Source organism: Nicotiana tabacum, chromosome 22, assembly GCF_000715075.1.
Source record: "Nicotiana tabacum cultivar K326 chromosome 22, ASM71507v2, whole genome shotgun sequence".
NCBI lineage: Eukaryota > Viridiplantae > Streptophyta > Magnoliopsida > Solanales > Solanaceae > Nicotiana > Nicotiana tabacum.
The window spans coordinates 15,380,524-15,408,379 of NC_134101.1; the positions used below are offsets into that span (position 1 = coordinate 15,380,524).

The following is a 27,856-nucleotide window of genomic DNA, read 5'->3' on the forward strand; positions in this document are numbered from 1 at the left end:
TTTTAATATTTTATAAAATAATATAATTACAGTAAATATTTATAAACATGTAAAATTACATAAAATTTGAAAAAAATTATAAATATGTGAAAAATATACATATAGATGTGTTACATCCCCACAAAAAATTAGTCAAAATAATCTATTATATGCTACTTAGAAGCACGGGTAACTTGAGTCGAAAAGAATAAAATTTTCTACACGGAGAAACAAAAAGGATGACTAAGCTGCAATTTGAACTTTGAACTCCCTGCTACGAAGGAGAATAGAATTCTCTTTGTATTTGTAAAAAAATAATAACTGAATATTCGTTACTTTTGGGAGATATTAACAGACTAGTGGACAAGATAAAAAATTGGGAAAGACCATGAATTAGGGCTTCAATCAATAAAAAAAAGGTCTTGACTTTTAAATTTAATACATTTCAGTTCCTTTTTAAAACTTTTGAGTAATTACCAAGCTGAATTTTAAGAATTTGGGTATTATATGAAGGGCTTATTCAACAAATTTTGTTTTAATTTGAAAAAGTCTCTGAAGCTTACGCCTCGTTAAAAAACGCGCCTCAAACGCCCGGTCGTACGCTCCGAATTACTGAGCGTACACTTCTTGAGACTTTCGCCCCACACCATCGCCTCGGGACGTTTTTGATGCGTCTCGCCCCGAAAATACCTTTTAAAACACTGTCTGAGACTACAAATTATATTTAAGATCTCTATAGGAGAATTGGGATTAATGTGTCGTGTTTGAACCGGGTGAATTTATAATTGGGATGCTGATTTTACAGCAAATTTGGCTCAATCTATTAAATGCTACTGAAACTAATCAATTCCTTCACCCCTCTATTATACTATTATCTAACTAATCATAACATCCGGGTGTTGTGCGCGTACCTTTGTTTCAATGAGGAATTTTTTTAAGTCACATAAATATTTTATTAAAAATTATGTTTGAGTTATAAAATAAGAGTTTAAGCACCAGAAATTGATGAATAAAATAATTGATTACAATAAGAAAAATATAACTAGAACAATTTGTTCGTATCAATGGTTTTCATAATAACAATAAAAACTCAAACAGTTATTTAAACAATTGAGAATGAAAGAGAATAAATTCTTTTAAAGGAAATAATCCATGCATATAATAAAAATAATAATTATTTAAGATTACGGCATATGTATAATATATATTATATATGCTTGAAAACTTAATTATTTTGTTCCAACATTATATATGCCCGAAAACTATTTTATTCATTTATTCATTTTCTCAAGAAAAGATAAAGGTTGATAATTTAGAGGGTAAAATGGTGTTTGACCACCAAAATTGTGAGAAATCTAGTTGAATGACCTTCTAAGTGCTATTGAAATAGTTAAGTCAGGTCTCTATTACAAACAACAGAAACATGACTTTACTTGATAATTTCGAATAATTAAGTGTCCATGATCTCTGAAATGTTAGGAATGAGATTAATTTGTGTACTCACAAATATCAAAGAATGTATAAACCTCAAACAATGAATTAAAGAATGAAGTCAGCAAGACATAATAAAAAGCTTGGGGTTCAACAAAGGTCAAGTATTTGGGGTTCCACTCAGCACCAAGAGACTGTCCACTATGCAATGTCATCCACTAATTGAAAGAATGTTAGGCAGAGTCACTTCTTGGACAACCAAATTCCTATCCTATGCTGGCAGGGTACAAATAATAAAAGAGTGTGTTGTTCTCTATACAAACCTTCTGGTCACAAATTTTTGTGTTGCCCCAAAAAGTGATCAACTTGATTGAGGCTGTTTGTATGAGATTTTTATGGATTGGGGGTGCTGAAATTACAAAAAGAAGGCTTTATTAGCCTGGGATAGAGTATGCTGGCCACAAACAACTGGAGGAATGAATATTATTGATATAGCCATATGGAATAAAGCTGCTATTTGTAAACAATAGACAAACTGGCCAAGTGGGCATCACCAAAGATACTGTATGTTCTTTGTGTGATATTGAGAATGAAACCATAGCTCACATGTTCTTTCATTTGGGAAAGATTGTTACATTAGCAGGGGATAGATAGGAAAGCTGACAAATGGCCTGGAGAGCAAGTTTGGACTGAAAAGCATGCTACAGGGAAAGGGGCGGAAGCAGAAGTATATAGAATCATCTTGGCATGCTGCACTTACTTCATCTGGCAAGAGAGAAATAATAAGATATTTCAAAATAGCAAAAGAACTGAAGACCAACTAGTGAAGTTGGTGGCCCAGGAGATCCATGGTAGAGGTAGCTGTAAAGTAAAAGTGACAGGGTGCCTGAGAAGAATGAACTATTATCCATAGCTTGATTCCTTCTTCTTCCCGTAACCAGAAGATGAAAGTGGCAGAAATGAGGATGTTGAGATGGATGTGCGGGCATACTAGGCTGGATAAGATTAGGAATGTAGATATTCGGGAGAAGGTGGGCGTGGCTCCCATGGACGACAAGATGCGGGAAGCGAGGCTTAGATGGTTCGGGCACGTGTGGAGGAGAAGCATAGATGCCCCGGTTAGGAGGTGCGAGACGTTAGCATTGGCAGGTACGAGGAGAGGTAGATGACGACCTAAGAAGTATTGTGGTGAGGTGATCATGCAAGACATGACGCGACTTCAGATCTTGGAGGACATGGCTCTGGATAGAAAGGGGTGGAGGTCGAGCATTAGGGTTGTTCCGGGGGCGGGGCTGGCCTATTGTTGTTTCGCTGTGGGTTGTTAGTGGTTTATGTAGTTTCCTCACTATTTTCTATGGTAATATTGTTGTTTATATTTATTACTTTTACATCTATTTTTCTATTTCTTACGATGCTGTTAATTTTTTTATCTTCTATTGCTGTCACTGACCTATTGTCTATTGTTTATTTTTCTTCTTCTCGAGCCGAGGGTCTTTCAGAAACAGCATCTCTATCCCTCTGAGTAGGGGTAAGGTCTGCGTACACTCTACCCTCCCCAGACCCCACTTGTGAGATTATATTGGGTTGTTATTGTTGTAGCTTGGTTCCTTCTTCTCCAACCAGGAGTAGTTTAGGTGGCTGTAGTGATCTTTGGTTTTGTTCTTTACGAAAGGTCTGTTGTTTCGCAGACTCTTAGGGGTTATTTAATGAAAAATTTAATTACCAAAAAAAGAATGAAGTCAGCAAATTTTGTAGATGAAACCCTCTAACTCTCTTTGCCCCTAAATGAACTCATGTCCTCAAATTTTTCTACTTCCACAAGAAACCCATTGTCAAGCTTAACCTCTTTCTTCTATTGCTTGAATTCACAGTCAATAGAAGGACTTGGGCGCTAATGTATTATCATTCTTTGCGCCGCAGGTGTGATCAATGCCATTGAGCTTCCAAAATCATAAAGGTTTCTATCAAACAGGATTCTGAGGTTTTTTTTTCTCTTTGCAGATTGAAGATACAGAGATTGGAAGTAAAACCATAAATAATATGTCAGTCTCTACATTCATAATATATTGGTCAGGGAGTATTTACAACAAGGAACAAAAGAAAGACTATGTACCCTTAAGTTCCTAATCTATTTACATTTTACACATGCTATCTTCATTCTTGGTTCCTGGCACCTTGAGAATTCTACTGATAGGCATCCTATCTTCATCCTTGGTTCAAGGTACAATGCCTAGTTTGTTTCTCAGTGGCGGATCAAATGACTAGTTCACCACGTTTGGCAGAACCGGTGCTAACTATATATGTATGTGTGAAAATAGAATGATATACATTTCAGAACCAACTCCCTTACCTCAGAACCCACAATGTCTAAATTCTAGATTCGCCTCTAATGCTTCTTAAGCTTGCTGACGTTTCTCCTTTTTCTTTCGTTGCTAGCTGTGAGCGATAATACTTATTCTTTTACTTTCATTGAACATTGGTGCAGCTACATGGCTAATTCCAAGTTCTTCACTGAACAATGTCTCGTTGAGCATGGAATCGGCTACAGTGCTAATTATCTGTTCATCGTCGAAGACTGGGTTTATGCTTGGTTCTTCACATGTCAACGGATTAACTTCAGCTTCCATTCTTGTTTCATCATTGTACATTTGGTTAGCTACTTCAGTATCAATGTTTGTCATTGTTTTATCTGGCAATTCCTCGAAAGGGCATGATGTCTGAGGCTCTTCTTTGTTTCTGTTTGCAAGCTTAGAAGCAAATACATCTAAAGCTTCCTTCATCCATGGATGCCAACATACTTCCCTAGCTTCATTAAATTTCATCTGCAAATTTAATCAAACACCACATCAAAACACATTCTTTTATCGAAGCTTCCACCAGCACAGGTACATGATAGCTTTGTCCATCAATAAATAATCACGCTCTGCCTAAAGCTTAGTGAGCAGAGTTACTACGTATCAAAACATGCTACTTACAAAGGCAAATCGAGCATTAGGGCAATGCACCTCAAACTATATACATGCATCCAAAATTTATAAAAAATTGTAAAGATATACGTCAAGAGTATGTCACTACCCTCCCCAGACTCCACTCATGGGATTACACTGGGTTTTGTTGTTGTACATTTTGGATATGTCTGCATTATCTAACCTAAGAAATTGAGATCAAAAGGATAATAGCAAGATAGCGGAGATCCAAAATTTACAAACCCAGAAACGTCGACGGGCAGTTTTCTCAGGCCAATCATCTAATTCCTCAGTAACAAGCAAAGGCAACATGTGCCCCTCATGAAATGTGCCTTGGCTTTTGCTCTTGAAACTCCATGTACCTAAATAGTCCTGCATTCAACCAGCAATAGCAAAAGGCTTATATACACAAGAAAATCAATCAACTAATATCACATTTTTAATTAATCGGAATCAACTACATGAATCATTAGTATCCATTTCATCAGGTTCATTTCATTCCACTACTAAATTATCTGTCTTTTAATAAAAAAACTAAAGGTTTTCTAAATCTCGCGCTTAATCTTACACAGATAATTATAACTTTAAGATGCAGAGACAAACCTGAACCTCAACCTCGCCTAGAACCCCAGCTTCCTCAAAGGTCTCTCGTAAAGCTGCATCTTTTAATGACTCATCAATTTCCCAACCCCCCTGTAAATTCATTGCAAAACCAATAATGTCAATTGAGAAATAAGAAAAAGACAGTACGGTGCGCTAAGCTCATGCTATGTGCGGGGTCCGGGAAAGACCAGACCAAAAGGGTCTATTGCACGCAGCCTTACCCTGCATTTCTGCAATAGGCTATTTTCATGGCTCGAACCCGTAACCTCCTGATCACATGTCAGCAACTTTAGCTCAATTGAGGAACGATAAAACAATAATCCAATTAGCTAAATCAATAGAAAAATTTGATGGACTTGTTATAGATATATGTCTACCTTAGGGAACATTACTCTTGGACTCTTCTGTGAGCTGATCAATAAAAACTCTAAATCATCAATTCTGGCCCCATTATTGAAAGATGACTCGTTAGTTTCTCTGTATCTATAAGGAATGCATCTGCACCATATGTAATTTGAGAGAAAAATCATATCAATTTCTTAATATATATAAGAACAGGATAAAAAAATAACCCTTGTATCCAAAAACTTCCCCATTTACCTTTTATTCTTAAAACACCAATAAAAAAGGTAAGGAAATGAAAATAAAAATAAAAATAAAAATAACCACCCCACTTGAAATTTCTTGACTTTCAAAAATAACAAGAATCAAAAGAAATACGTACCCAACAACCTGACGACAACCTTCATTGTATCTTTGCAAGTCTCTTCCCATTCGGGAGGACATAGAAAATGTCTTAAACATTTAGAAATTCGAAGAACTAAATAAAATCAAACTATAATCTTCTTCTTGTTCTTCTTCCTTAAGAGAAAACGAGAGAATTCCTCATAAACAAAAAAAAATGGTTATGGACGAGAAGTCAACTATATGTAGGATTATAGTTAGACGGTTATGGAAAGAGAGAAAAAGCAATGATTTGTAAATTGTCAACTCCCTAAAAAAGGAAAAGAGTAGCTATTTTCTTGGGTTAGATCTCCTTCTTTAATATAAGAAGTCTAGAAGCTAAATCCTAAATATAAGGGATGCTCTGCTACGTTCATGTGCTTCCACTCTAATAAAAAGAATAAAAAAAGAGAATAAAAAAAGAGAGAAAAATGGTTAAGTCGTGGACACGTGGTCAATGATAACATATATTGTTTTGTATTTTCTCAGAAAGCCTCTTTGTATTTAATTTATACTATAACATGTTTTTTCACAAGATTTACAAGTAAGGACGATCCAACTCAACTGCAATGATTACGAAATTATTGAGGTTCGAATTCGTGCATTACAATATGAATTATACTTTCTTAATTAGTAAATTATTCCTTCAAATACAGCGTATTATATGAAAAATACAAGAGAAGGTTAACTTGAAGTATTGACGTCAATGCTTTATTTTTTTGGGGGGGCTTTTCACTTGGTAAGGTTGTTGCTTTAAACTCAAGCCAAAAAGTATAAGTTGCAAGATGCGAAAAGCTCCTTTTCTGATGACGAGTTTAGGATATGTAATATATTACTCCTAATTGGATAATATCTGAACAGTAGAGTAGGTATGTTTCATTATCGCGGTTTCAAAAAAAAAATTAAATTTACTTGACCATGTGGTAATATATTTTTTTTTGATGTGTCGTTCTCAGGAGTTAGGATATCTGGATATGTCATATTGACAATCCAGCGACAAATAGATTAATTATGAAGGGCATATAAGAGGACTTTACAAACACATGTCGTATATAGCCAGATATTGTACTCCCATTATAAGTGATTATAGTTAAGATAAGATAATATAGATGTAATTGGTCTTAATAAAAGGAAAGGAAATAGAAAACAAGAAAAAAGGTGAGCAAAATTGTAAAACGTCTGCCAAAAAGAGAATAAATGGCGCCATATATAGTAGGAAATAAACTTGGGGTTATACTACCTTCGTCCCAATTTATGTGAAGATGTTTGACTAGGCTCGGAGCATAAGAAATAAAGTAAAAAATTAGTTTAAAACAAATTATAGAAATTTGTGTGGCTAGAAATCATCTCATTATGATAAAAAAATTTAAAGTTGATTGAAATAAATATAAAAAGATATTATTCTTTTTTGGACTGACTAATAAAATGTATACATGTCACATAAAATAGGACGAAAGGAGTATATGCTTATCAATGTAACGAAGGAGTGTATCGATGTTTAAGTCCATTAAAGCATAGAAGTTTAAATAAGAGAAACTTACACAAATGTCCCAAATAAGTCTCAACTTACCAATCTTTAGCCATTAGTCATAGATTTGCCAAAATTAGCCAATCACATATAAAAATTGGAAAACTCAAATAAATAAGGTTTTTTCTCTCAAAAAAACACATGCAAAAATCACCTTCCATATTTTTAAGCGTGATTAGCCACATTAGGTGCAAGACAGAAAGGAAATTTCATGGATGAGGTAGCAAATAAGGTGATGAAATACAAAAAAACAATATACAATATTCCAAAAATCTAAGCAAAAAAGGAACTTTTTCAATGGGTATAGTTGAAATTCATTGAAACATATAGATAAGTCAATATACAAAATTTGAGGAATATTGGAGGTGATTTGGACTGGTTTTATATCAAAATTCGTAATTAAATCGAGTTCAAAAAATTCTTTTACAACACATGTATCAAACATCTATCACGCATGTATCTCACACACAGGTATACATGGATATACATGTGATACACAATTGATACAAATATGATACACAAATAATACACAATGTGATACATATATCATTTTTTTCATGTTCGGTTTTTACTTTGAATTTTCAATTCAAACTACCTCAAAACTTCACCAAATCATCCCAAAACTGAGATTCAAGCTCCTTAAGATGTACCCAATCTATTTTAATAACACCCGCTCAAAAGAAAGCAAGAATTTGACTTTTTTTGCTACAATTAGCTAATTGGCTAATATTAGTAATATTTTATGAATTGACCAATTTTTGTAATGAGCTACTTATAAATTGACATATCTAATAGTTTCCCATTAAATTATCTTTTCAGTGAGGTAAGAAATGTAGCAATTTTAAACAATGTTAACTCTTTTACTTGAACTTTAAATACATAATTGAACTTTTAAAATTGTACTCTATGCTTATTTATTGCTACATTCGCATCCCTCACTACAAAATAATTGTGGATGGAGTGATACACTATATATCAGTCAGACTTAAAATTGTGAATTCATTTATGAATACACGGGCTGTCCATGATGAAGGGTAGGCTGATAACGGCGGACCAAGCAAGACTAAAACTTTATAAGGAATGACATAAGTTCAAATGGTACGTGCGTCTGAGCTAAACCCAAAGCAGACAATACGTGCCATAAGCTTGAGTCGTAACAGATCGACACTCCTGTATACGAATACCAAAGTGCACTTTGAACACACACCCAAAAAAAAAAAAAAAGGGGGGGGGGGGGGGGTGTTTACCGTATGCTTGCATGCGAAGCACGAACTAGGAATACACAAGGCAGTTTCCCATATAGCAAGTTGAGCAGAGAAGACAATTTGACTGCATATTGGGAGGGAACAAAATCATGATCTTGAGCTTATCAAGACAGTAGCCACATAAAGCTTAAAATCAGTATTCTTTTCGCCTTTATATATGGGGACGTCCTCTTTAAGCAAGTTGTGTGTCCACTAGTACAAGAAGCTTATGCCAAGGCTTCCTTTACTCAGGGGTGGTTCAAAGGGAACTAGTATAGCCTTTTACTTTAGGCTCCAAAATTTATAGCCTTTATTATTTTTTCACTTAGATATTGGTGAAGTTTATAGATTAAAAATATAATGAAATAGTTATTAAAAAGGAAAGATTGTCTTGTTTTTAACGGAAGAAATATTTAGAATTTTAAATTATATTAATCAAATCTTCATATCAGTAAATAAAGTATTCTGCAACAATATCCAAGGTAATATATTGTAAATATATGGTTAATATCTATTAATTAACATGAATAATAATAATAATAATAATAATATCTGAAGTTAAAGGTTTAATGTCTCTTAATACTATTATCCTATAAACAAAACAAAAAAAGGCAACATTACATTTTGTATCAATTAAAAAATTTAAGGATTCTTATTAAATTGGGCTTTAGGCCACTAATTTTATTGGGCCTCCTTGAATATGGCACTCCCAAAATGATAAAATTCCGTTTTACCTATGATCAACTTGAATTCTTTAAGATCAATGGCGGCCTCAAATTTTAGATACGATGGGTTTGACATTGGAAATGTATATATTTTATCAATATGCTTAGTTTTTCGAATTTATACATAATGGTACGTAGTGGATTCTGCCGTACCCTAGATTTCATACTAAACTTTCATGCTAAACTGACCAATAATAAGGGCTCGTTTAGTGCGACAGATAACGGATAATTAATTTCAGGATTAACTTTGAGATGAATTTATTCCTTGTTTGGTTGGGATCCCGGTATAACTAATTCTCGGATTAGTTATTCCGTATTTTTATCTCTATGAGAGGATGGAACAATAATTTTGGGAAACCCGAAATAACTTATTTCCCCACCAAAGAAGATTCAATAATTAGACTATTTGGGTTAATTCTTCTAAACAATGATGGAATTGTTTTTTAGTACTCTAGATGAGAATAAAGGAATTGTAAAGATAAGTCCTGAAAAAGGCTTTTGGGCTTTAAGTGTGACCACATTGAAATTTGGTTTTGGACCACAAAAAATGCTATTGTTTGGAATTCTCAATTGAAAACCTCCAAAGCCCTCAATCACATAGGGAGGGAGGTTTTTATTGGGCTGTTTTGAAAAATGGAATCTTTCTAATATTGAATATTTGGTTAATCAAAGTTGCGTGACAACTTTTAGACGCAAAAGCTTAGGACTCGACCAACTCTTTATTCTGAATTTGCGTAAGCATTATTGGGTGTGTTGGGCCAATCAAACGGAGAAACAAAGTCATTTTTGACATGTCATGAGCTCCAAGTATCAATTCTTGCCGTCCACCAACAATGGATGCTTGAATTAATTATATATGGCAGAAAACCTTTAAAAATCATTAAATTTGACATGTTTTACTCGGTGCAAGAAAATTTTATTTAATACGTGCAAATAATACTTTTTAGAAAGATATATACATATATATACTATGTTGACACGGCTTGAAAGATTCAAAAAATATATTAATCTAGGATAGAAAGTAAAATCTCAAAATCAGTAGACTCAAATCCAAGCCACATGAATATCGAATTATGACAATAAACTAAAACCAATTGTGCAAAATCATGCGTATGTAGTGGTGATTCGTGCTTGTGATACATACTTGCTTTTAATTTTTAAATAGCATATAAGATTTGTACTCGGAAACAGAATAAAATGTGAAACTGAAGATCAGTTCACGTCTGTTGTCACACGCTATCAACAGACATTAAGTAGTCAAACAACCAAAAAAGTTTGCCCACTTTGACACGGGCTCTCCCTTACCAAACTTAACTGCCTAAACTTCCAGTCCATGTAGACACATTCATTGGCCAACTGCCCGCACCTAGAAACAGTAAAGGGGCCTCGATTTTTACCAAAGTGGCTTAGAATATTAAAAAGTAAAAGGGATTCAAACTAGTGCCACCAACGAAGTTAATTGGTCAAAACCACTACTATGTCAATAGAACTTTAACCGGCAGAGCTAGACTTCTCAAGGATCAAGTTTCATATTTGAACTGTTGCTAAAAGTTAGCCTGAAATCTGAATCGTGTTCTAGAAGTGAAGATTTTCCTTTTCTTGATTGTGAATGAAGAAAAATCTACTCTTCAAATAATATACCAAACTAGATGGTCAAATCATACGATCATAGAACATTTGATTTTGACCAAAGTCAACCAAACCTAAGACTCGAGTCAGTCCAAATGTTCACACGTTAGGTTGGGTTTACCCACACAGTATCCGTTATACGCATTAGAGCCCGTCTATATTCGAATTTGTGCTGTGTAAGGCCCGTTTACCCACCCAGTATCCGGTACCCGCATTAGAGCCCGTCTATATCCGGATTTGCACTGCGTAAGGCCCATTTAAGAGGAAGCACTCTCTATACGCAAGACGTCTGGTTAAAGATGGAGGAATCCTATCCGTCCCACTACGACCCATTTTGGTACACATTAGGAAACTAGTATGAGTAGAAAACTATATGCTTAACTTGCAGTCATTAAAAGAATTATTATAATTTGACTGTTTTTTTCCTTAATCGTCATCTACTGCAACCGTCTTTCTTATCCAAATTGCAGACGAATTATACTTCGAAAACTCACACAAACCAAGATATTAAAAAGCATGTAATATTTTGAAATGGTAAAACCCTAGTACCCTCCTAATGCAGCGTTTTAATATGAAATAAACGATATCAAATTGATCATTAGCCATGAGAGAAGCTTAAAGAAAGGTACTAGAACAATGTAATTGTAACTTTGTAAGGATACGATATGGTTTAACTTTAACGCATTGATAATGGAAAAACATTTACGCTATAAAATTATTTAAAAAACAGTTAGAACTCATATGTACTTTTTACCATTAATAAGTACTTTTTAAAATTAAGTACTCTTTCCGTTCACTTTTACTTGGCAGGTATGCTAAAAATATATTTTTATTTTTATTTGTTACTTTACGCATATCAAGAGAAGATAAAAAAAAAATTCTGTTATACGCACAGTATTTATTACTCATTTCAAATTATTTTCTCAAATCCAATAAAATATGCATCAATTAATAGTAAATTATACACTTTATTTATTATTTTTTAAGTGACATAAAAAGTCAAAACGTGCCAAGTAAAAGTAAACAGAGAGAGTACTTTTTATAGCAAGTGTAAGTTAGTAATATAGAAAAAACAAATATACTGTAACTAAGTTGCTACAACTGATTAAATTATAGTGATAGATAAAAGATTTACCGCTTATGGATTTTCAAACGTGATAATGTTTTGATCACGTTTTACTACTTATCCAAAACATGATAATGATGAAGCAAATTTTGACCAGTACACGTGGGGTCTATTAGCTTAATCGTCGGTCAAATAATCCTGTACATGGTCTTAAACTGGCGTCTTCACTCTGAATTTTCCATTTAATTCGCATTAAATTAAGCACGTTCCACATTCTGATTCGCAAGACCAAGTTTCTTCCCACCTGGGGTTGGTCGTGAGTTAGGGGTTGGAGGCCAAACCCAATAAATATATATATTTATATATATATATATTACTCCTAAGTCCTAATAAACAACACATCAAAGTCCTTTATCATAGAAAATAGACTCTGCTTATTTGGTCAGTTCATATGGAGGAGATGATGAAGAAGAGCAACATGGCAAAGAAAGAAGACAGATTCTTGGAACAAAACTATGAGGGTGATCATCTTGTCCACAACCAAGTGAAGAAGATTAAGCAGGAAGAGTCTAAACACCATGTCATTGACTGGTCCCTAAGACAACCAGAGATGAAAATGGTTCTAGCAAGGGAGGTTGTCATGACCAGGCAACATTCGAGATCACGCCTTGGACTGAACTCCGGCCAACCCATCTTCGTCGGCGACAACTAGAAGTAGACAGTTCATAAAAGATGGTTGCTAGTTTTTTTAAGGCTGCTAGCTTAGTAGTACAGGTCATCCAATAGGGTCTATGGTTTAGATTTTGTTTCCCATATAAATATGATTTTTGTAAATATTTCGATGGTCATGATCCTCTAATTTTATCTTTTATAGCAGTTTCCTTTCACTTCTTTGCTTCCTCGTTAATTCGGACTCTCAGTTTGCTTCGTCCAACCACTCTTCCAATGGGGAACTTCAAGCTGACAAATTAACTCTGGCTGAAAGCAGAGAAAAACTCTCTTTATTTCCTAATGATTGTTACTTTTCTTTCTTTTCTTGTGTTTTGACCTGAAAAAATAACTTCTTTTGCATCTTTAAGTAAAAAGATGGAATCATGGTAACAGCTGAAAAGAGCACAGAATTGAAAATAAAAAGTATCTTGTGCATCAGCTTAACTTCAGAAGCTCACAATATTCTTTAAGAATTTTATCATGAACGTGTTGTATGGTTACCGAGTTACCATTCTTGGTACACAGATACTTCAGGTGACAGCCACGATCTTACTTGTTGCCTGAAGCAAACTTTTCTTTCTTTCTGCTTTTTTTCTTCTTCTTTGGACAAGGAAGGAAATGGGAAAAGGTCCAAATTTGCTGCTGAACTATCACACATTCACGCTTAACTTTGTCCTTCATTAGAAGTTGCCAACAAACATACCTTCACTGTTTCCTTTTTGTATCATATATTCATATTTTCCCTTACTCACTAACGGTCCTTTACTTGGACCTGATAAACACTGAAACGTATGATTAATCAATATAAATTTTTGGTATTCATTTCCCGAAAACCTGTTCCTTAACATAAAAGCCATGATGGAACAATTGGAAGATTTCATTTTCACGCAGCAATTCTAGAAATACGTGGAGAGAGGAAAGAATATGGAGTATAAGAATATCGAACCTGCTATAAACAACTTACGTGGCTGCATATATGGCATAAGACATCAGATTGGTGACAAAGTTAGAAGATTGGAAAAAAGCATTTCAACTATATATTGCATCAAAGAGTTCCCCACACAAACTGCAATATTACGTGTAATTTTTTTAAGTAGAAACTTAAAAGCTATATGTGATGCTATGCATTTATTATATCCAGCATCATGATGAACCAGCACCAAGTTCTTTAGGTTGTATCTTTATCACATGGTAAACTAAGCAGCTTTTCATCAAAGATGTTCCTTTAAGGTACTCTTATGCTCCTGCAGAACATGGAAAACGTTTTTGACTTTTTGTTACCATTTCCTGAGAACTTAGGTGCACTATGAATGCAGAAAATGTCAATTACCCAGCAAACTATGGACAACTTACCTCTTGAAAAGTTACATTCAACTACGGCATAAGCTCAGGATTCACCATGTACATTCTGAAGTAGATATTTAGCATTTAGCAACAGAGCATCAGCCTCCTCATTTGCTGTGTCAAGCAAGCGCAGTTCCTTAATCTCTTCTTGCCACTTTTCCATCTGTTCCTTGTGTATTCTGCAAACAATATGGTTCAGCAAATAGGCAATTCATGTCTAACTACTTGCTTAACTTTCACTTACTGAATCAATCGTTCTTCAAATTCATTACTCAGCTCCTTAAGCATGGACTTCCCTGATTCCAGCAGTTCAGATACCTTCTCAAATTGATAACAAAAAGGACGTCAACGATATAGACATGTGAAAATATAGCAAATCAATATATTCACAGGCATGTTTGCAAACTTAAATGCTCAACGCTGCTTTGAATACACCAAAATTCCATCATACACTGAATTGGGCACGGCTATCAACTACTTCTTCCTATATTTTGACATATTACCACTTCCAGCTATATGAGGTATAACAGATAGTACATATACATGCTGGGTAAAATGGTTCATCTTTTCAAGAATATTGGCAATCTCCGCCTCCATTTGTTCAGAAGCCATAGGGACAGGGATCAATGCATGTTCTTCTTCGGCATCCTTCGCTAGTTCGATATCATTCTCTGTTGTTTCACTATCTGCCACCTAGTAGCACATTACCATCTGTCAGGCAAAATATCATAGTATTCAAAAAACGTAAGGTGGATAGAGGGCATACAGAAGGTTTCATGCGCTTATTCGTGAGATCGGCAACTTCTATTTCCATTCGTGATCTGTAATTGCAGAAACTGGACAAATATGACGCGTATAAAAAGTTGTCAATAAACAAGGGAACAAATAAGATTAACTATGTGAAACTTAACAGTGGCGGACCCAGGATTTTGTGCAAGCGGGTTCAATCTTAGAAGTACATAACTTTAGTCGTAAAATAGTAGTTGCCAAGTGGGTTCAAATAAAATATTTATACAAAATTTATGCACCTTTAACCCGCTTTCCACCATGTCCGTCCGCCACTGAAACCTAATTTGTGATATATCTCACATGCTTGTGCATTTATATGATATAGGCTGATACTTGACTAAACAAATTAAATATTTAGTGACTAACTCCTCTCCCAAAAAGGAAAAAAATAAAAAAATTCACAAATTATAGTGGGAGGTCAGTTATATGGCCCGTTACAAGTGCTGAATAAGCTGTATGGCCATCTTCATTGGAGATCAGTAAAATATAACATAGTAGATCTTTGTTGGGTCATTTTCTTCTATTCAAATTGTAAATAGATAACGGAAATCACTTCGTCCAAATTATATAATGACATCCAACTAGCAAAAAGATATATATTTGATAAGTTATGCAAACTAGTTAATATGCCAATGAAACAAACAGACACAATTATATCAGATATTGTATAAACATTCAAAGTTTAGCTCTGAATTTAGCTGTGAAGCTAAAAATAGAAAACACCAAATTATGTATCAATCTGTCATAAAAGAATTAACACTTTGTTTACCCGAAAAATGGATAGAGTTGAATTTATACGCAGTTCCGAGGATATGTGGCGTAACTTAACACAAAATGTATGGATCAATAGAAATATAAACATAGATTGTAGAGAATGCGAAATAGATAAGGTTGTCAGGAACAATGAATCTTAGGATTGAACAAATAGAATCAATGTAAGAAATCTGAAAGAATAATTCTTTCCTGTAGAAGAATGTAGCACTTTTATTACAATGTAAGTCTCTCTGGGACTTGTCCTACAGAAATAGTACCCAAGCCCTTTTATAGTGGAGGGATTTGGCTCTAAGCATAATAAAATAAACATTCAGTGGGAGACCCATAATAAGTCAGTTTTCCCATAGTTTCTGCCAAGATTCTCTCTAGTGGGATTGTAACGGCTTTTGTCTGCGAGCTCGATCTTGCTTAGAACCCTCGATTTGGTTTGAGCTCGATTTCGGCTCGAACTCGTGATCTTGGTTCGAGCCCGATCCTGGCTCGAGCCCTCGAATTGATTCGAGGTCAATGTTGGTTGGTCTCTGGATTATCAGCATGATGGATCTACTCTGCATCATGGTTTGATTTTGATTCGAACTCGATAATGATATCGACTCGACACGGATCGGCCTCCCCAGGTTCGAGGTTAGTTTGTTCCACCTTCGGGATATTACTTCGATAAATCATCGCTCGAACTCGATCGAACGTGTTAAGGCCGAAATCTATTTCGACCGTATACAGATAGTCCCTTCGTTTCCCTGAAAGAATGTGGCGAGAAACGATATGATTTTTTAACAGCTCGATCGGATTATATCCTGTCGTTTCCATCGGGTTCGATTATGACGCTTCTGGTAGCTGTCCCGTCGGTTTAGCCTTTCAAGGCATTTAATGCATGTCAGGCGGTGGTCGGCCACTGTTGATACTGAACCGCCATCGCTTGAACCTATAAATAACCCTTTCTTTTATCTTTTACCATTTTTACACCTTCTATCTTCCAAATTTCCCAAGCTCTTCTTCGTACCGTCTAACTTACCAGTAAATCTGTGATTTCTTTCCGCAAAATCCCTCTTTAATTCTACCAAATCTTTGTCACTTTCTTCTGCTCCTCACCTTTGAATTCGAAAATGGCGAAAACATCGCAAACCATTCCTCAGAAAGAGAAGGCTTCACCTTCACAGTGTGCCGCTGATGAGACACCGGCAGAACCACGGCCTGAGGAGTGTGTTCCCGGGGCGTGTGTCCTTACTTCAGATTTTAAGGTCGATAAAGGTTCATCGGTCCCTGGCCGGTGTGAGCCGGTATCGAAGTACATGTGTTCGATAACCGAGAAGCACCTCGAACAGCTAAAGAAGGATTGCAATTGGGGTGAGAAAGAAATAATAATTCCTACGCCCGACGAAGATATCACTTCTTACGTGAAAGGGTTTTTGAATGTGTATACTTACCCTTTCACTTTGGGTCCCCTCGATTCCGTTTTTATTGACTTTTGTCGACAATACCAGGTAACCCTAGGCCAGGTCAATCCTTTTTTGTGGCGGATCGTTATCCTGATCCGATATTTTGTGAGCAAGATCGAGGGGAGGTCGTTCACCCTCGATCATCTCATCTGTTTGTACCGTCCTCGACTTTTTCGAGGAGGGTTAATAAAACTCCAGCGTCGGGCTACCAAGGCTCTGTTCTCGAGTATTGACGAGGACAGGGACCGGGGTTGGATGGGCAGGTTCGTTCGAGTAAGGACTTCGGACCTGATTCCAACCGAAAAGATGCCCTTTCCTGAGGAGTGGAATATGAAACGTAAGTGTGATCTTGCTGTTATTTCTATTTTCTTCTTTTATTCTCTCATTGACACTCCTCTTTTTTTTTGTAGCGGTTTCCTGGATGCCCGGAGCAATTCCCGATCTCAGGAACTGGGTACGAGCCTTTGTTTCGACCTCCACATACGCCGAGCGCTCATGGCGTGATTTGTCAAAGGGTCGGTGGGAGGCCAAAAATCACGGTAAGCTCATTTCTCGGACTCTTAGATGATCCGAACGAGGTGGTTTTCAAAATATTTTATTAAGGTTTTCCATATGCAGGTTTGGGTAAAGACACGGTTTTGAGGCCCTTGTCCAATGAGGAGGAAATTTCGGCCTCTGTCCCAAAGCCGGTGAAGAAAAATAAAAGGAAAAGAGCCTCGGTTCCCGAAGATCTAAAACCGAAGAAGAGGACGGCTCGTAAGCCGAATAAGAATGTCATTCCTTTGACCGTGAAATCCGTTCAGCGTCTAAGATGGAGATGAAGAAGAAGAAGAAGAAGAGAACAATGAGTCCGCGCTGGCGGTCCGAACGAAGAGAACCACCGATGCCTCATCGCTGGCTGGATCGATGATGCTCCATGAGGCTCTGCCTCGAACTGAAGATATACTGGAGAAAGATTCGGGTAGAGTCATTGAACTCTCGGATATCGAAGACGCATCTCATCGGAGTCAACCGGTAGGGGATATGACCGAAGAGGCCCTCGAACCGCGGAGAACGCTCCAGGCGATTCATCTGGGCAGCAGCAATCGAGGATTCGCCTACCTTTCCCGCTTTTTCCGCAGGGGTGATTCGGGAAGCTCAAACTCTGGGAGCCCTCGATCTAGACAGGCCTCACGATGAAGGAGATCCCTTTCGCGGCCTGTTTACCGGTATTGAGGACGTTGCCGGTGCTGGTGATGAATCGGATCTTTTTCACGGGTTGCGGCAGGCTTTGAATCAGGTGAGCTTTTAAAAATATTTTGTCGGTACTATCTTTTTGTTCGTTTTTCGTTAACTCCACTTCTTGTTTCTTTGTAGGCAGCGGCAGTTCATCGAGAACAATGTTCTCGATCCCAGAATGAGCTGCATCGATACGCGGCCGACCTACAACGGGCTACTAACGAGGGGAACTCCCTCAGACTTTCCCTAGGGCAGAGAGAAGAGGAAATAAAAGACCTCCGAACTGAGCTGGCCAAGGCTTAACGAGACCAGACCGATTTGTCTGAGCAGGTAATGATGCTTTTTGAAAGCCTATGGGCTTGATACCGGAACGATAACTAACATTTCGGTCTCACAGCTGCAGCAAAAAATCGAGATGATCGGGAAGCTTCGTGAGGAGGTTGACGTGATAAGAACGGAGTCTTTGCGATGGAAAGAAGGTATGGACCGCTTTGCTGCGGAAAAAGAGACTGCTCGAGCCCAGTTATCATCGTCCGAAACCCATCTTCAGAAAATGAAGGAAAAAGGCCTGGTTCAAGCAAGAAGAATTGAGGAGCTTGAGGCTCGGTTGGCCTTTGTACTTTCCAAGGCTCGTGGCCGTTTATCGGGCCGATGCTGAAGCTGCCCAAGTTCAGGCAAGAGAGTCAGCCGAGTCCGCCGATATTCGAGCGCATTGGGTCGCCGAACTTGCTAAGTGTCGATCTAGAAGGGAAACTCTCGAGGAGATCCATGCTCGCGGCTTCGATCTCGCTGAAGAGATAAAAAGGGCCAAAGAACTCGAAGCCGATGCTGAAGCTCTGGTTTCTGATGGCGATGACGATGACGATGGGAGCAAGAAAGGATCCGAAAACGGGGGTGGAGGCCGATAAAGAAGAGACCGCTCCTGACCGAGAAGTTTAGTTCTTAGTTTTTACGTTGTAATCATCCATGCAGATAAATCTGTATATAGACATATCTCCCTTTTTGCCGACTTGCTTCTGTTTTTGTTTCCTGTCTTGTGAGGACTTTATTCACGCTTTATGAATGTTTTCACAATGATTTAAACAACTTGATCAAATTTGGACTTCGTAGCCTCTGTAACCGAGCGAGCGCTTACTCGAACTTGGAACGATGTAGCCCTTAGGCTTATTAGTTGTCAATGGTTCGATCTTGAAGAAATGTAGCCCGTAGGCGTAATGGTCGAGTGAGTGTTTGCTCGAACTCGAAATAAAAATAGCCCGTAGGCGTAATGGTGGAGTGTTTGCTCGAACTCGAAATAAAAATAGCCCATAGGCTTAGTCGAGTGAATGATTCAAACTCGAAGTAGTGTAGCCCGTAGGCTTAATGGTCGAGTGAGTGTTTGCTCGAACTCGAAATAAAAATAGCCCGTAGGCGTAATGGTCGAGTGAGTGTTTGCTCAAACTCGAAATAAAAATAGCCCGTAGGCTTAGTCGAGTGAATGATTCAAACTCGAAGTAGTATAGCCCGTAGGCGTAATGGTCGAGTGAGTGTTTGCTCGAACTCGAAATAAAAATAGCCCGTAGGCGTAATGGTCGAGTGAGTGTTTGCTCGAACTCGAAATAAAAATAGCCCGTAGGCGTAATGGTCGAGTGAGTGTTTGCTCGAACTCGAAATAAAAATAGCCCATAGGCGTAATGGTCGAGTGAGTGTTTGCTCGAACTCGAAATAAAAGTAGCCCATAGGCTTAGTGGTCGAGTGAGTGTTTGCTCGAACTCGAAATAAAAATAGCCCGTAGGCATAATGGTCGAGTGAGTGTTTGCTCGAACTCGAAATAAAAGTAGCCCGTAGGCTTAGTGGCCGAGTTTATCTTAATTCAGATTGCATAATAAATCCCAAAATAGAAGAATTTTCCTTGGATATAAGAAGCTGATAAAGAAGAGAACTTTCTTCGCACGCTATTACGCGCCTGGGTTCGGGCCTATCTATATGAGCATGGTTCGCTTCGACCATTTGGCTCTTACAATTTTTCCTATTGGAACCCTGTTGTTGTGAAATAACTTTCTTGCGGCATCGGAGTTTGTTGTAAATGTTGCATGATCAATGGTTGCCTCATTAAAAACCTTGCCGAAAAACCCATTTGGGATAAAACTGGTCTAAGGGAAAAAGAGTGCAACGCGTGCTTTCAAGCGAGAGAGCCATCTTAGCCTTGTTCGGACTTCTGCAGGGGTCAGTTTTGAGATATAAACGAATATGGAAAGGCTGTACCTTAGCAATAGTACCGTTTTAGACGTGATACATTCCAGCTGTTTGATAACTGTTTGCCGTTTATAATGTCGAGCCTGTACGATCCCTTTCCGATGTTCTCGAGCACCTGATATGGTCCTTCCCAATTCAGTCCTAGTTTTCCTTCGTTCGGATTTCGGGTATTGAAGGTAATTTTTCTTAACACTAAGTCCCAGGGCTTGAAATGGCGGAGCTTGGTTCTTCGGTTATAATATCTTTCGATTCGCTGCTTTTGTGCGGCCAATTGGACGAGAGCAGCTTCTCGTCTTTCGTCCGATAGTTCGAGGCTGGTATTCATGGCCTCGTTATTTGATTCTTCCATCGTGAATCGAAATCTGGACTGGGTTCACCAACTTCGACTGGTATCAATGCTTCGGACCCATATACTAAGGAGAATGGGGTTGCCCCCGTACTGGATTTCGACGGCGTCCGATATACCCAAAGGACTTCGGGCAGGATTTCTCTCAATTTCCCTTTAGCGTCGTTCAACCTCTTATTTAAGCTTTGAATGACAGTTTTGTTCGTTGATTCGGCATGTCCATTCCCAATGGGGTGGTATGGCGTTGATAGTATCCTTTTTATCTTGTGGTTTTCGAGGAATCTTGTTACTTTGATGCCAACGAATTGTTTTCCATTGTCACACACTATTTCGGCGGGTATGCCGAATCGGCATATGATATGATCCCAAATAAAGTCTATAACTTCTTTCTCTCTTATTTTTTCGAACGCCTGCGCTTCAACCCATTTAGAAAAATAGTCAGTCATAAATAAAATGAATTTGGCATTACCTGGGGTCGATGGCAGAGGGTCGGCGATATCCATTCCCCACTTCATGAATGGCCATGGGGATAGGACTGAGTGGAGTTGCTCTCCGGGTTGGTGGATCATCGGTGCAAACCTTTGACATTTGTCACATGTACGAACAAATTCCTTCGCATCTTTGCCCATATCGATCCAATAATACCCTGCTCTGATTATTTTTTGAACTAGTGTATCGGCTCCAGAGTGATTCTCGCAAGCACCCTCGTGCACTTCCCGTAGGATGTAAACGGTATCTCCCGGACCCAAGCATACTGCCAACGGTCCATCGAACGTTCTTCGGTACAGAGTTCCGTCCGAAGGCAACGTGAATCGAGTTGCTTTAGTCCGTAAGGTTCCGGAATCTTTACGGTCCGATGGGAGTTTTTCGCTTTTCAAGTATTCAATATACTTGTTTCTCCAATCTCAGGTTAAGCTTGTAGAATTTATTTCGGCGTGACCTTCTTCGACTACCAATCTCGAAAGTTGAACAACATTCCCCGGGCCTGAATCATCTACCTCGACCGACGACCCCAAATTCGCGAGCGTGTCGGCCTCATTATTCTGCTCCCTTGGTATATGTTGTAAAGTCCACTGTTTGAAATGGTGTAAAGTGACAAGCAGTTTATCTAAATACCTTTGCATTCTACCTTCTCGAACTTCGAAGGTTTTGTTTACTTGACTCATCACCAGCAAGGAGTCGCAATTGGCTTCAATGGTCATTTTCATTTTTTGGTACACCTGTCCTAGACAGACCCAACCCCTGTGTTGAGCCTCCAAAGTCAAATGCACGTGATGCAAACAAACATTCCTACTAGGGATCCGGCAAGAAACCCTTTTACGTTCGAAGCCCCGTCCGTAAAAAGGATCCATACCCCCGATGATGTACCTGATTTCAACAGTTCTTTTTCAACTTCGGGTACGAGGGTTGGCGTGAAATCGGCCAGGAAGTCTGCTAAAATTTGAGACTTGATGGCCGTGTGGGGTTGATATTCGATATCGTACCCACTGAGTTTGATGGCCCATTTGACCAGTCGGCCTGATAACTCGGGTTTGTGCAAAATATTACGAAGCGGGTAAGTGGTTAACACACATATGGGATGACATTGAAAGTACGGCATTTACCTTCTTGAGGCGCTTATCAGTGCAAGTGCCAATTTTTCTAGGAGCGGATATCTAGTTTCCTCTTCTCCTAAGGTTCGACTCGTATAATAGACGGGGAATTGCGTACCTTGCTCTTCTCGAACTAGGACACCGCTTACGGCGACTTCCGATACTGCCAAGTACAAATAAAGTTTTCGTCTGTTTTTGGAGTGTGAAGTAGTGGTGGGCTTGATACATATCGCTTTAGTTCCCCTAATGCTTGTTGGCACTCCGGGGTCCAAGCAAAATCGCTCTTCTTTTTTAGTAGAGAGAAAAATTTGCGACTTCGGTCAGATGATCTTGAGATGAACCGGCTTAAGGCTGCAATCCGACCCGTTAGCCTTTGTACGGTCTTCACGCTGTCCACAACGACGATGTCTTCGATGGCCTTGATTTTATCGGGGTTAATCTCTATTCGCCGATGTGACACCATGAAGCCGAGAAACTTGCCCGATCCGACCCCGAAAGCACATTTCTCGGGGTTGAGATTCATGTTGTATTTCCTCAAAATCTCGAACGTTTTCCTGCAAATGAGTCAAATGGTCCTCTGCGCGCAGGGACTTAACTAACATGTCATCAATATAAACTTCCATTGATTCTCCTATTTGTTCTTCAAACATTTTATTTACTAGGCGTTGGTAAGTAGCCCCTGCGTTTTTTAGCCCGAAAGGCATCACATTATAACAATACGTTCCATATTTGGTGATGAATGAAGTCTTTTCCTGGTCCTCCGGGTTCATCTGGATTTGATTATAACCGGAATAGGCATCGAGAAAAGTGAGGATCTCGTGGCCGGTCGTGGCATCGATCATGCGATCGATGTTGGGCAGCGGAAAGGAATCTTTGGGGACTGCTTTGTTCAAATCCTTATAGTCCACACACATTCTAAGTTTGTTCCCTTTTTTAGGGACTACAACTACGTTGGCCAGCCATTCGGGATATTTCACCTCCCGAATGGACCCTACTTTGAGAAGCTTGGTTACCTCGCCCTTTATGAATGCATGCTTTCTCCCGGACTGGGTCTTCTCTTTTGCTTCACCGGTCTGAACCTGGGGTCCAGACTTAGCTGATGCGTCGTTATGTCCGGCGGGATCCCTGTTATATCTAAATGGGACCAGGAAAAACAATCGATGTTATCGATAAGAAATTAAACGAGTTTCTTCCTGAGTTCGGGGCTCAACCCCGTTCCCAAGTATACCTTTCGCTCGGGCCAGTGCTCGATCAATATGACTTGCTCTAGCTCCTCGATTGTTGATTTGGTGGCTTCGGAGTCATCGGGAATCACGAAAGATCGAGGGACCCTTTGATCATCATCCTCTTCGATTTTCTGGTTGTCTGGCTGGGTCGAAGCCGATGTCTGTGATTGCTATTTGGTGTCACGTTCTCCTTCCGGGCCCGATCCTTTTATCGGCGAAAGTGAGGACATTGGTTTAGCTTCGTCGACGGCGAACATTTCCTTTGTGGCTGGCTGTTCTCCGTACACCGTTTTGACACCTCCCGATGTCGGAAATTTGAGTGCCTGGTGTAGGGTCGAAGGCACAGCTCTCATGTTGTGGATCCATGGCCTTCCGAAAAGGGCGTTATATCTCATATCGCCTTCGATCACGTGAAACTTCGTTTCCTGGATGGTTTCGGCCACATTTATTGGTAGGATTATCTCACCCTTGTGGTTTCGCATGCCATATTGAACCCGTTTAGGACCAGAGTTGCGGATACGATCCATTCCTGTAGGCCGAGCTGTTCTACCACCTTCAATCGGATGATGTTGGCCGAGCTACCTGGATCGATTAACATACGCTTAATTTTACTTTTATTCATGAGTACGGATATTACCAGTGCGTCGTTATGAGGTTGGATGACCCCCTCTGCATCTTCATCATCAAAGGACAAAGTCCCCATGGGTGCGTAATCTTGAGTCCGAGATCGCTTTTCCCTCACCATCGATGTTTTACTGCGTTTAAGTACTGGTCCGTGAGGGGTATCGATGTCGCCGATGATCATATGGATGACGTGTTGCGGTTCTTCTTGCTCGTTTTGCTTGCTGAAATCCCTGCTTTTAAAATGGTTCTTCGCCCTATCACTCAGAAACTCCTGAAGGTTTCCTTTGTTAAACAAGCGAGCTATTTCCTCTCTTAGTTGCTTGCAATCTTCCGTTCTGTGGCCATGGGTACCATGATATTCGCACGTTTGGTTGGGATTTCTTCGGGCAGGATCGGTCTGCATGGGTCGAGGCCATTTAGTGTCTTTGATGCGCCCGATGGCTGACACGAGAGTGGATGCGCCAACGCTGAAGTTATATTCTGATAATCGAGGTGCTTCTATAGGATTGGCGTATTTATCGAAGCCGCTCTTACTCATAAGCCCCCGAGAATTTTGTCCTCGAGCAATCCTTCGATTATTCCGAACTGCATTGTGTGCTGAACTATTGTTCACCCGATCTGCGACGTACGGTCGATATCGGTCTCTGTTCGACCTTTGTTCTCTGTCGATCTCCTTTTGGTTTTTAGTAACCGTCTTGTTCTGATGAACGGGTCCGTACGGAGCTCCCAACTGATCGTCCTCGACCCTAATTTTCGATTGGTATCGGTTGTGCACATCCGCCCAAGTCATCGCCGGATACTCGATCAAATCTTGTTTCAGCCTATGTGATGTTGTCGAACTTAGCTCGTTCAACCCTTGGGTGAAAGCTTGTACGGCCCAATCGTCTGTGACCGGGGGTAATTCCATACGTTCCATTTGAAATCGGGATACGAATTCCCTCAGCATTTCATCCTCCCTTTGCTTTACTTTGAAGAGGTCAGATTTCCTTGTTGCAACCTTTATGGCACCAGCATGTGCCTTTACGAATGAATCTGCTAACATAGCAAAAGAATCGATGGAATTCGGCGGTAAATTGTGGTACTCGATCATCGCTCCCTTTGAGAGGGTCTCCCCGAACTTTTTCAACAACACAGATTCGATCTCATCGTCTTCCAAATTGTTGCCTTTTATGGCACATGTGTAAGAGGTGGCATATTCGTTAGGATCGGTCGTACCGTTATATTTGGGAATTTCGGGCATACGGAATTTTTTGGGGATTGGCTTCGGTGCCGCACTCGACGGAAAAGGCTTTTGTATTAATTTTTTCGAATCAAGCCCCTTTTATCATTGGTGGAGCCCCCGGGATTTGATCGACCCTGGCATTGTACGTTTCCACCCTCTTGTCGTTGGCTTCGACTCGTTTTGTGAGTTCCTTGAGCAATTTAGTAATTCCGGGAGTAGTCCCCGATTCTTGCTCGTTAGATTTCACTATGGCGGGCTTTGTTCTGGGGTGACTTCTCGAAGTGGATTGGTATCCGGTCTGCTTTGTGCTCGAGTCTGGCTCTGTAGCTGAGCTATCGCTACTTGTTGGGCTTGTAGCATCTCGAAGATCATACGTAAGCTGGCCCCGATTTCTCCCGCGTTTTGGGTGTCTTGGGCTACGGATCGAGTACCGCTCTGAATGCTTCTTTCCGGTTCGGAGCGCTGATTCACCTCCAAAGCTATTTGTGAATTGGCATCCAATGGTATTTCGGCTCGAATTTTGGGTACTTCGATTCGAGCCTCGGTGCCATCGTTAATTGGCCTTCCGGCCCCGGGTGCCAAGTTGTTGGTTTCATCTTGAAGGCCGACTTCGTAATTGATCGGCGAAGCCATTTGATTGGTGGTTATTCGTAGCTGATCCGAAATTCAAAATGTTTTCGAAAATAAGTGCAAAGCACAATGGAGTGTCTTTTCAGATTTGTATCAAAATAACCACTATTATCCTCGGCCCGACAGTGGGCGCCAAACTGTTTACCCGAAAAATGGATAGAGTTGAATTTATACGCAGTTCCGAGGATATGTGGCGTAACTTAACACAAAATGTATGGATCAATAGAAATATAAACATAGATTGTAGAGAATGCGAAATAGATAAGGTTGTCAGGAACAATGAATCTTAGGATTGAACAAATAGAATCAATGTAAGAAATCTGAAAGAACAATTCTTTCCTGTAGAAAAATGTAGCACTTTTATTACAATGTAAGTCTCTCTGGGACTTGTCCTACAGAAATAGTACCCCAAGCCCTTTTATAGTGGAGGGATTTGGCTCTAAGCATAATAAAATAAGCATTCAGTGGGAGACTCATGATAAGTCAATTTTCCCATAGTTTCTACCAAGATTCTCTCTAGTGGGATTGTAATGGCTTTTGTCTGCGAGCTCGATCTTGCTTAGAACCATCGATTTGGTTTGAGCTTGATTTCGGCTCGAACTCGTGATCTTGGTTCGAGCTCGAGCCCTCGAATTGATTCGAGGTCAATGTTGGTTGGTCTCTGGATTATCAGCATGATGGATCTACTCTGCATCATGGTTCGATTTTGATTCGAGCTCGATAATGATATCGACTCGACGCGGATCGGCCTCCCCAGGTTCAAGGTTAGTTTGTTCCACCTTCGGGATATTACTTCGATAAATCATCGCTCGAACTCGATCGGACGTGCTAAAGCCGAAATCTATTTCAACCGTATACACACTTTCATCAGAACAAGCTATGGATCAATGTAGAGACAAAAATATGGCCAAAATCGTTAGAAAAATTACAGAAATTGCAATTCTGACCGCCTAAGAAAAAGAATAGGATTACTCTTAATCGGAACTACACAAAATGGAAACAGCAGTACATTCCAAGGCTGAAGAAAATAGAAATTCATGTACGCTCAAACTTTTAGATTCAGAAAAATAAAATCATTTCTCATACTTGTGAGTTAAAGAGAACCGAGTAAATTCGCTTCAAAATTTTCTCTACGATTCTTCATTGCAAAAAAAAAAAAAAAAAAAAAGGTAGTTAACATCGAGAAATAAGATCGGATAATTGATGGAATTAGTAGTCATGAAATTAACAATTAACTTAAATTCTATAATTTTGCCAATTCACTTCTTCGTTAACAAGCAAAATCAAATCATTTCTAAAAATGGACTAGGGTGTTTATCTCTAGAGGAATACTGAAGAGGAAATTAGCTGAAGGAATTGAAAGAAAAAATCTAGCTGAAGGTAGAGAGAGAAAAAAAGAAGGGAACTTACGTCGACTTCGCCGGAGAAACGAGTTCGCAGCTAATTTGAAAATGGGAAGTTTAGCTGAATAAGAAGATCGCGCGTAAATTAAAGATGGGCCGTTATGGTTTTGGGCTAGTGAGTTTGAATGATAAGGCCCAATTCGTTTATCCACATTCGGCCCAAATCATTTTATTTTGAAATATTTATCACCAGATAATTATTTGAAATTGTTACACCAAAAATCCAGGTGTTTTCTTGCATATGTTTTAATTTTATTCTTTAAATAGATGTAAGTTGTTAAAATTTGTAATAAACAAATTTAAAAAATTGCATACTGGAGTGATTTTGGATTAGAATAAGTTTGAAATTAGAAGTGCGGTGGATAGTTTATTTTTTAATTTTGTTCTACTTTTCTCAGGTTATACATATTTG

At 38.9% G+C, this 27,856-nt stretch overlaps 2 protein-coding genes across 5 annotated transcripts; both read right to left on the minus strand.

The window, feature by feature from the left end:
* Positions 1 to 3,428: 3,428 nt before the first annotated feature.
* On the minus strand, positions 3,429 to 6,034 carry LOC107760010 (nudix hydrolase 17, mitochondrial). Of its 2 annotated transcripts, XM_016578030.2 has the most exons (6): positions 5,704 to 6,034; positions 5,357 to 5,477; positions 5,201 to 5,248; positions 4,980 to 5,069; positions 4,620 to 4,748; positions 3,429 to 4,232 (listed from the first exon to the last, which is right to left on the minus strand). In XM_016578030.2, exons 1-6 carry the CDS (start codon positions 5,781 to 5,783, stop codon positions 3,843 to 3,845), a joined length of 858 nt encoding a protein of 285 aa, XP_016433516.1. In that variant the 5' UTR covers positions 5,784 to 6,034; the 3' UTR covers positions 3,429 to 3,842. The 2 variants fall into 2 exon arrangements, with proteins under 2 accessions (XP_016433516.1, XP_016433517.1); XM_016578031.2 differs by lacking the exon at positions 5,201 to 5,248 and having other exon boundaries at positions 5,704 to 6,033.
* Positions 6,035 to 13,464: 7,430 nt separating this feature from the next.
* On the minus strand, positions 13,465 to 27,513 carry LOC107760011 (uncharacterized). 3 transcript variants are annotated; one of them, XM_075244610.1, is made up of 6 exons: positions 27,452 to 27,513; positions 14,716 to 14,785; positions 14,487 to 14,642; positions 14,194 to 14,267; positions 13,959 to 14,128; positions 13,465 to 13,849 (listed from the first exon to the last, which is right to left on the minus strand). In XM_075244610.1, the coding sequence occupies exons 2-5, from the start codon at positions 14,761 to 14,763 to the stop codon at positions 13,993 to 13,995; spliced, it is 414 nt and encodes a 137-aa protein (XP_075100711.1). In that variant the 5' UTR covers positions 14,764 to 14,785; positions 27,452 to 27,513; the 3' UTR covers positions 13,465 to 13,849; positions 13,959 to 13,992. The 3 variants fall into 3 exon arrangements, with proteins under 3 accessions (XP_075100711.1, XP_075100712.1, XP_075100710.1); XM_075244611.1 differs by having other exon boundaries at positions 14,493 to 14,642; positions 27,452 to 27,512; XM_075244609.1 differs by lacking the exons at positions 13,465 to 13,849; positions 13,959 to 14,128; positions 14,194 to 14,267; positions 14,487 to 14,642; positions 14,716 to 14,785 and adding an exon at positions 22,067 to 26,882 and having other exon boundaries at positions 27,452 to 27,477.
* Between the last annotated feature and the right edge of the window lie 343 nt (positions 27,514 to 27,856).